Source organism: Anser brachyrhynchus (genome assembly GCF_964034855.1).
Source record: "Anser brachyrhynchus genome assembly, chromosome: 6".
Classification (NCBI taxonomy): Eukaryota; Metazoa; Chordata; class Aves; order Anseriformes; family Anatidae; genus Anser; species Anser brachyrhynchus.
In genome coordinates, this window is record NC_137700.1 from 36,199,368 (window position 1) to 36,209,283 (window position 9,916).

Below are 9,916 nucleotides of genomic sequence, written 5' to 3' on the forward strand. Positions count from 1 at the left end.
TTACAGCAACCTATTTATAAAGCCAACCTTTCTGTTTGGAAACATGATAAAGTACCTGCAGTTCTGTGCATTTATGGCAGTCGTCTTGCCTGGAGTATTAGACCTCTAATACAAACATATTACAGCCAATTTATTTCAGGAGTTTTGCTTATGTATCAGAAGAAATTTTAATATCCTCTTAAAAGTGTATACAACAAATTGCAGATTCGTTGCATTTAGCTAAGGTATACTGTGGAGATAGATATACCCATGTTTCTGAAGCAGAGCTTTGGATTATCTTTAAAAGACAACTAAAGAAGCACTTGTAAACTACTTTTCCTTTTTTTCCCCAAGACTGAAAAAATCAGAAGGGAGATTTCCCCTAATGTTCTATATGGAAAAAGGTCATGTTGTCATATGAGTAAAATTAGTGTTTTCTATAGGTTTCAGACATGGTATTAAATATCCTAATGATAAAACTTGTTGTTCTTTTGCAGATAATACATGGTTGCTTCAAGGACAGAGTCTGTCTGGAGAAATTAAGGATGTTTCCTGTCAAACTGTCATTCCCTTTCAGTTACCAAGGAGCTGTCTATCAGCTGAAGCTGTCCTGGCTATCAAAACGTGCCTCTACTATTGCAGCAAAGATAGCAGTGCCTGTATGATGAAAGGAATCTCATTCAGTCAGCCTTTGCAGATAACAAGTGAAAACCAAGCCAGCTTGACTCAAGTTGAACTAACATACACATTTTTAACTAACTAACCCAAAGCCAGCTAATGTGGTGCTTTATGTTGCTGTCTACCGTAGGAGAAAATATGAATAGATAACTTTTCTCCATTGGCCATTTTCCTGGAGCTTATGACAAACCTAAGAAATAATATTCTTGGTAAAATGCAGTAGAATTCCTTACAATTTAACATGAAAATTTATAATCACAACCTGATTTCTTTTCATTGCAGTAGAAACAACGATACTGTAATACTTCAGACTCCATTGCCATTTGTGAATACATTGGCCATACGCCATTGTAAGCGATGAGCAAAAATTTTTAGTGTCCTTTTGAAAGAGTTAGTATTGCCTTGTGATTATACTGTAAGAAATTCTTTGCACTATACGTACTGTTAGAATAATTAGATCATTTCAGACTAACAGTTACAGATTCCTTTTGTGCTCTTAAATTTAATAGAATGTCAAACCTAATAGTTTCTTTCTCCAGGCTATAAAAGGAGCATCTTGCTTATTTTTCTGTAGTGGCATTTCTGAAAATACATCTGAAACTAGGTGCAGCTCTAATGTTATGCAAACTGATTGTTTTAACTAGATATGACTGCCTTATATGAAGAGCACGGTTTCATGGAAAAATTTCTGTGAAAGGAAATGTTTGAGTTCCTACAAAAAAAAAATCATGCTGATTTGTAACAAAGAATGTGCCTCTCTAATGTGTGTGTATATTTGTAAAGAAAAAGAAAATGCTGGAATCTTTCTGATATATACTGATTTACATTTTATGTAAGTGGTAGAAAATGGTTGATTATCTAAACTGCAAAAATTAAATGTCAACCATTTCAAGCAGGTGAATCACTTTCCTTTCCCACTTTTATGATTTCTTTGTAAAACCCAGTCTGAAGACTTCTGTCTTGGAAACATACAATATTAAGAATGATACTACACTCCTAAAGTGTGATTCAAAGTCTTTTGAAGTTGCTGTTTGTCCACCCATTTGTTATGGTGGCCTCTGAATCAGAACCGTACGTTTAATAATGGATGGTTGCATTCATGTCTAGAGGTTCTGAGCTTTTGCTAGAAAACTGGTGATTCAATCTTTGAGTAAAGTGCTTTGATTTGAAGCTGTATTCCCAAAACTCTGCCTTTGGTGGTTAAATGTTTTGCGAGTAAAATTTGATCAATTTGCCATAGGAAGTAGCAGAAATACGGGAGGGTGTGCAATTTTCTTACTTGAATTGGAAGGATTTCCACAGCGCTTAAGTGTATTTGGATTAGGTCCAGTGCTCTGATTATGAGGATCAGTTCTGAGAAGATGAATTTGTTTTAAATTTGAAGATAGTATTTTTACATATAGTATGATGTATAGTAGTGAAAGAATTTTTATGTTGTCTTTTCTAAAGCAGTCACCATTGTTCCTGACACCTGTCAGTAAATCCCTGGTATGATTTGTTTTTGCTCTTTCCTAATTGAAAACTGATTGAAATGTTGGTCATGAACTCCAGAGGCTTTTGTTTTAAGGGAACCATATGGATTGGTGTGGTTTTTCCTTCTATTGAAATGCCAGCATATCTGTGAGTTCTCTACAGTACCAGAAATGGTGGTTATCTCACCTGTCAGCAAGGCAAGGCCTGAACTATTATTTTCTTGTGTTTATTTTTTAAGCAACTTTTCTAATTCAGTGTTTCAGTTCCTTTGAGTAAACCTCTCAATCTCACATGCCATTTTGAAGAAGGATAAAGCTTTGCTACTTTGTTCACAGATTGCAAATGCTGTTGAAAGGATGAAGGTAAAGAAACCGATTATGGGGCATTAATCACTTCTCACACTTTATTACAAATCTTTAAGAGTTTTTGTTGTTGTTTATTTAACTTTGGGTGGTAGCCAGGAAACCTTAGATAAGCTTCCAGCTAGCTCACAATTTTTCTGTTGCTTACTGTAAAAAGCAAGCGTTAGTTTCAGAAGTTCAGAATAACAAATTAAATTCTTACAGTTATCTTGAGTATACAACTCAGCAGATAGATTTCTTTTTTTTTTCTCTCATTTCCAACTAAAATATTTATCTGTTTTGATTGGACAAGATCATCAAATTCTACCTTGTATTTTGGCATACAGAAAAAAGTAAGTCTCAACAAATCTGTTATCTTAATGACACTTTTTAATTTAAGTATTGCTTTAATTAAAGTAGGGAAAGGCCACGTATTCCTAACTTTAACTACAGTAGATAGTGTTTAGTGTTGTAGACATATACATACATTTATATCTAAAATATAAACAAACGTTTAAAGGTCATATATCCTTTTTTTTTCAAGATTCAGCTTCAAGTTACTGTGTGTAAATGCATTCAGAACCAATGTAGCTTATTGGGAAGACATGATAGTAGATAGTAGAAAAACTGTTGCGTAAGCGTCACGCTGAAGTCCAGGATCAGACTGTAAAGGACCTTTAAATATTTAGTTGTAGCCATATTTTAAATAATGAAACAATTTCTGCTTTACTAGCGGAGAGTAGAAAAATGTGTTTGAACCATTTTATTTTTCTTTCTCTGAAGTCCATGTCTTGCAGCAGTTGACTGAATCCTGTGTAAACTGAGGGGTGTATACTAACCAGGTGGTTTAATGGTGAACTTGGCAGAGCTAAGTTAAAGTTTGGAGCAGATGATCGTAGAGTTCTTTTCCAACCTAAATGATTCTGTGATTCTGTTTCTAGAATCTGTAATGGCTTTATCCAAAAAAGAGACAAAAGGTGTGAGACCATCTCAAAAACTTGACCTGAAAGAAAAGGTGAATGTCCTCAGATGCTTTTACCCCTGCACCCCATAAGTCCTAAACCATTCTATGCAATAACCCCCTCAGTTTACAAGGGAGAGCTTCTTTCCCTGACTTTTCTTAGTGGGTTTCACACAAGGACACTGCTGTAATCATTCTCCATCTTCTTAGGTGTAGCTGATTCTCAGTGTGCTCCAGTTCTTCCTGATGATGTTACTGGGGATCTTCTGATCCTCAGTCTGTGTGTTCACTATGACTGGCGTTTATCACATAGCCTGTTTTGTTTGTCCAAGGAATAGCACACACAGCACTGAGTCCCTCCTTATGTTTCACTTGTGGCGTACAGACATTTGAATGTTCTATATTTAGAATAACATGCTTTTTAAAAGCTTATGATGTTTACTTTTATTCTACAAAAGGGATGCTATTTCCATTGCTTTCTCCAGGGTTTATAAGATGCTGTTACACTAAAGCAAGAAGTGCCATAAATGTAACCAGAAAGGCAAAAACAATAGCTTGTACAACAGAAGTTTCAGTTAAGTTACCAGAAACCATCTTCAAAATACAATTCAGAAAAATAGCAAATTTTACTACTGTCTCTAAATACTGAAAAATTAAATGGCTGCTATCTTTTTGTATGGTAATGTAGCTTATAGTGTTTCCTGATACAAAAAAAAATTCAACTACCAGCATATTGGTATGGCTCAGCACTCCCAGATTTGTATCTTACAGTAACGGTATGTAATTGAAGGCCTTTTCAAATCATGCTTTCCCACTGACTTTAATAGGTTTTGCATCAGACCTATAAAGTCATAAATTACTGTAGCAAATCTCTAAAGAATATTGGTCATGCTTGCATTGTATAATGGAAAAAAGTTCAGAGGCGTTTGCAGTTTTTAGTTCTAGCATTTGCTTTCCTGGAACAGCACTTTTTTTTTTCCTTTTTTTTTTTTTGTTTGTTTAGACAGAGTAAAAGTGCATATAGCTTTCAGTATATTGTATATATTCTTTATGTGCTTTTTTATTTCAATGGGCAAATCCTGTAGTTCAAAGTAAAAGTATCTTTTGTGAGAGCATTAAGAAAAACTTGTTCCTTATCTCTTGCTTAGAGGAAGGAGATGATCAGAACAAAGTGACTTCCATTCTTGTACAGGGGCATGTCCTTTTGCTCCTTTAATTATTGACTATTCACTCTAGCAAAGAGAGTTGCATTATTGACCACAGTTTCAAGTTCTCTTGAGTTTTTGATTCCTAACAAGGTTTGCTATGTACATGACAGCCTTAAATGTTTGACTTTGTAGAGTTATCAGTGATATATCTAGTATGAAATGGCTTACAGTTTAGCAGACGATAGCAGAGATTTATGTATTTTTTGAAAATTACTGTTCTTCCTTAACACTTACCTCAAAGACATATTGCAGCTAAATTTCCACAGAAGTGTGTGTTCATAAACTGTGTTGCAAATCAAAAGTAAGTTTGCTTCACTCTATGATGTGTGAGAGATGCTGTAACAGGTTGTGTTTGTGTGTCCTCCGGGCTGTAGTTCTTCTAACAGAATTTACCATGCATAGCAGTTTGTTACCTACCCTTCCTGATGGTAACTGCATGGTCAAATCTGCCAGCTCAGTTGTTTGTATGATCAGCTAAGATAACCGATTTGAGTTAGCAAAGATCTAGTATTTAAAATTAATTATACTCATTTTCACTGAAAAAAAGTTCGTCAGGGGTTACATGAGCTTCTCTGTCCCTCATCAGGAAGATATAAGAATAGTGAGAGTTAGTTGCAGACAGTCACTGCAAAAGTGAGACCTGTTGTTTTGTTTTTTAATTGAACCATCACTTCTGGCTTTGCATTCTGCAGCAGATCATTAACTCAGAAATATTTCTAATAATATTTTACATTCTATTATGTTCATATAACCAAGCTTGACTACTGTCTTCCATCAGAACCAGCTGTTCCTATATTTTTGTAGATTTTGAACTATCGTATGTAAAATCACTTACTCTTGTTAAAGATTAGCTTTCGTTCTTATTAAGGATTCAACACAACTATGACTTGAATTTCTGGGTTTATTTTGATTTTTGTCATAATATTGGAGGGGGTTTAGGGTGGGGAGAGGAGTTGGTCAGGTTTCTGTGTCTATCTTTTCCTCCTGTAGCTTCCCCAGGACTGAAATACGGCCAGTATCTTATTACCATAGAGGGATCCAAGTAGGATAATTCCCTCCACAAGCCTCTTGCCCCTCCCCTGCTTTAGGGCTGGGGAGTAAAAAGAAAGTGCAATAGGGCTTTTACATACAAGGACAATGTTACCTGGCAGCTCACTCCAAACGGGTGCAAATGAGGTGAGGGTTTCAAGATGAGTCGCATGGCACTGATCCTCAGAATGGGTAGACCTAGTGTATATTGGCTTTCTGGAGTTACCTGCTTCCTAGGTCTACTCCTCTTTATGACCTGTAAAATTTTGCTCCATACAGAAGGTGAGAATTTTGCCCTTACTCTCACTGGAAAAAATATTTAATCAATTGATTAGTTAGTGCTCTTTATTTTAAGGTAACCTGCTAATAGTTACTGAAATCCAGGACCTGTCTAGACCCTTCCATACAGTTCTAGGTAACATTAAAGTAAGATTATGTCCTCAAGTCAGCTTCATCAAACTCTACAGTGATGCAGCTACCATCATTTTTTTTTAACCTTTATCTCTGGCCCTATTCAATGAAGTTCTGAAGTTGTTTCTAGATCTCCTACAGCATCTCAAACTTGAGTAGCCTACACATGGACTTTGTTGGCTCTTAGTTTCAGGAAACTGCAGATTAAATACTTAGGAGTATTAGGTGATTTGAAAGATACCCCAGCTTGCTATCTTGTTGAAGGCTTAATTATTATCACAGGGTAACGTACTTCTGTTGCAGCTGAAAGGCTAAAACCTTGGATATAATTTGAGTGTTTGTGTACCTACAGTTACTTGTTGTTTAGTGTACTGCCTTGTTGGTCCAATGCTTTCGAGGCATACAAGAGGACTTTTTGTCCAACTGCAGGCCCTAGGGATAAGAAAAAGAATTACAAAGGTTTTTCAAGCCTTGCTTGGTTCCTTTATAACACTGATAATTTTGAGTTAAAGAAATCACACTTGTAGAAATCTATTTATAAGTCTACCTTAACTTAATGCTCTGTACTCAACATGCGTCAGAAGAGCAATATTCCACAATATATTTTTCCCCTCTTGACTAAGTATTTAGAAACTCAATCCATCTGGACATTGTCAGACTTCATAGTAAGCGAGATAACTATTCCCCATTCGGTTGTATGGTTTTTTAAAAAAATAAGAGCTTGTACTTCAAGTTTTTGATGAAGCTGAAATACCTGGTTTTGAACCACCCATTCAAGGAATGTGTGCTGAGAGCTGGCTGTTTCAGATAACTTCCAGGTTTTAAAATTTTGGAATTGATAGTTAAATGGTGGAACATAGCCAGCATGGGTTCATGAGGGGAAAGTCCTGCTTAGATAATTTAATTTCCTTTTATGACAAGGTTACTCATCTGGTTGACCAATGGAAGCTGGTAGGTGTGATTTTGGGGGGGATTTTAGCAAAGCTTTCAGTATTGTTTCTCAGCTATGTCCAGCATACAGCTTGACAAGTACACGATACGACGGGTGAACAATTGGCTGACAGATCAGGCTCAAGGGTTATAGGAAGTGGAGTTACAGTAAATGGCTGGTGGCCTGTCACTAGTGGGGCTTCCTAGGGCTCAATTTTAGGACAGGCTCTCTTGATTTTTTAAATGAACTGGATGCAGGACTCAGATGCATAGTAAGTAAGTTAGCAGGTGACACTAGGTTAGGAGTTGTTGATTCCCTCAAGGGAAGAGAGGTCTGCACGGAGAGAGCTCACAACAAATTAAAGGTCTGAGCAATCACCAACTCAGTGAAGTTCAACAGGAGCAAGTGCTGGATTCTGCAACTGGGAAGGGCCAACCCTGGGTATACGAACAGACTGGGGAATGAGAGGCTGGAGAGCAGCCCTGCAGAAAGGGATCTGGGGGTTCTGGTTGATGGCAAGTTGAATATGAGTCAATACGAGTGTGCCCTGGCAGCCCAAAGAGCCAGCAGTGCACTGGGGTGCATCAAGCACAGCACTGCTAGCTGGTCAAGGGCAGGGATTGTCCCCTGCTGCTCTACGCTGGTGCGGCCTCGCCTCAAGAACTCTGCACTTTGAGGCACAGCAGTATAAAAAGGACATAGAACTGTTAGAGAGTGCCCAAAGGAGGGTTGCAGAGATGGTGAAGGGCCTAGAGGGCAAGACGTGAGGAGCAGCTGAGGTCCCTTGGTTTGTTCAGCCCAGAGCAGCGCAGGCCGAGGGGAGGCCTCATGGCGGCCTGCAGCTCCCTCACGAGGGGAGCGGAGGGGCAGGCGCTGAGCTCTGCTCTCTGGGGACAGCCTCCCGGAGTTCAAGAAGAACTTGAGCAACTTCTCAGACATAGGGTTTGATTTTGTGGTAGTCCTGTGTGGAGGCAGGAGTTAGACTCGATGATCCTTGTGGGTCCCTTCCAATTTGAGATGTTCAATGATTCCATAACAGAAATGCTAAATGTTTTATATCTGCAGTATCTAACTTCAAAAATACTCAGTCTTGCTTTTAAAAGAAAATTAGTGCACTTAAAGCTTTCTCTTCTGTAAATCATTGTACTGTTAAATTATGATGGATTTGTGTGATTTTGTATAGATATTAATAAGGAAAAATAAGGTAATTGAAAAACTGCAACCAGGTGAAATGCAGGCTCTCTCCAAGGTTACCAACAGCTATCTTTAGGGCCAGTAGTTCAGTCCAATGTGACAGAAATTCTGCATTTTCATTACATCATGATGACTGAAGGAAGAAATCAGTGCCTTGAATAAAAATACTTGAAAGTGTGTATTTGTAGAAAAGCTGGAGTGTTGATTGAAATAAGGTATTTATTTGACCTTCATGATTTGTGAGTTTTGTGTTGTTTTTTAAAATTCTGTACTAATTCAGAAACTGTAAAGTTTTTTTCACTGTTATCTTGTAGAATTAAGTTGAAATTGAAGTGCTTTTTATTCGAGCTACTCTTCCTATGAAGTACTTTTACTATCAAAAGGCTTTTTCTCTGTCTTGCAAACGTACCTCTTATGTACACTTAAAAACATCTTGCAGAAGTTGGGATGCAAGTGAGATGGAGGTTAAAACTTTAATTTAGAAGGGCAAGGATGATTCTTCTCGACATTTGAGGGACAGGGAGTTGGTCTGCTTTTTTTTTGGTTTTGTTTTTTTTCTTTCCTTTTTTTTCTTCTATAAGCAAAGATTATTTAAATGGCAGAGGGCTGTGTATAGAGGCAGCTATGAAGGGTCTGGTTCTCTCACTGTGAAACCATGTAACTTCATTTAGGTTCTGACGTTGGGATGTTTTAAAATCCCTGCAGTATAGCACTAGTGAAGAAAGTCACAGTTGAGCACTTAACACCTTAGTACATGGCTTATATTGTTTAGATGGAAAGATGGGGAGTATTTTTTTTTTCTTCCTTGAGTACTACAGTGTTGCTTTAAGGACATGGGAATATTTTTGTCTGCTCTTTGAGATACTAAACCTCTTTTTTTCCATTGCATGTGATGCAAAGCCTTTCAAATATCTGAACGTTTTAAAGGTATGTTTTATATTTGTTACTACAAAGTATGTGAAGAATTAGAACTGAAAGCACATCATCTGCAGCTGATGTAGATTGTGGAGATTCTTCATACACAGCATCACCTAATAGAGTTCTTAACAATATTCATGGGTTATGATCCTTTTTAAGTAAAAGGTAAATGTCCTGTAATATTATGAGAACAAATAAATACACTGTGGAAGAAATGCTAGCTTCAGATTTCAATTCAGCAAATAAACAGTGATTGAAGAATGTATTCTCTCCCCTATGAAGCCTATTTCTCCTTGTAAAGCTTTTTCATGGAAAAATAAACATTAAAAATTTTATCTTTTCTTTCAAATCTTGGCTTGCCTGTCAATCTTTACATCAACATAGATGTGGAAGTAATGAAATGTGTGTGCCATAAGGCATTGCAACTTGATTAAAATCTTGTAAACAACAAGTACAATTTGTTTCACGCTCCCTTTCCTGCAGGGCTCTGCAGCCATGGGTGTCAACTGACCATTCACGGACCTGAGGTTTGGTAAAACAGTGTTCAGTCATGAAGACTCGCCAGCTTCAGGTTTACCCAGTGATCTGGAAACAAGAGATCTGTTTTTATTCCATTTGTGCACATAAGAGAGATGAAAAATGTTGTGCTGGATGAGTCACAGACTGTTTGCAGACTTCTAGTTGTTTTTTTTTTTCAGAGATGCTAAGAACTATCTTAGCTACTGGAACAGGTCTTGCTGCATTGAGGTCTGCTTTAGAGCAAGGTTAGCCATATTAGCCTGTAAACTGTGCC

At 37.3% G+C, this 9,916-nt stretch overlaps 1 protein-coding gene across 2 annotated transcripts in view; it reads left to right on the forward strand.

The window, feature by feature from the left end:
- The window catches only part of NHLRC2 (NHL repeat containing 2), a 38,886-nt gene extending 29,414 nt beyond the window's left edge, over positions 1 to 9,472 (forward strand). For both annotated transcript variants that reach the window (XM_080596697.1, XM_080596698.1), the window contains exon 11: positions 477 to 9,472. In XM_080596697.1, the coding sequence (XP_080452823.1) occupies positions 477 to 742 (266 nt within the window). In that variant the 3' untranslated portion in view covers positions 743 to 9,472. The remainder of the gene's footprint in view (positions 1 to 476) is intronic.
- The last annotated feature ends 444 nt before the right edge of the window (positions 9,473 to 9,916 follow it).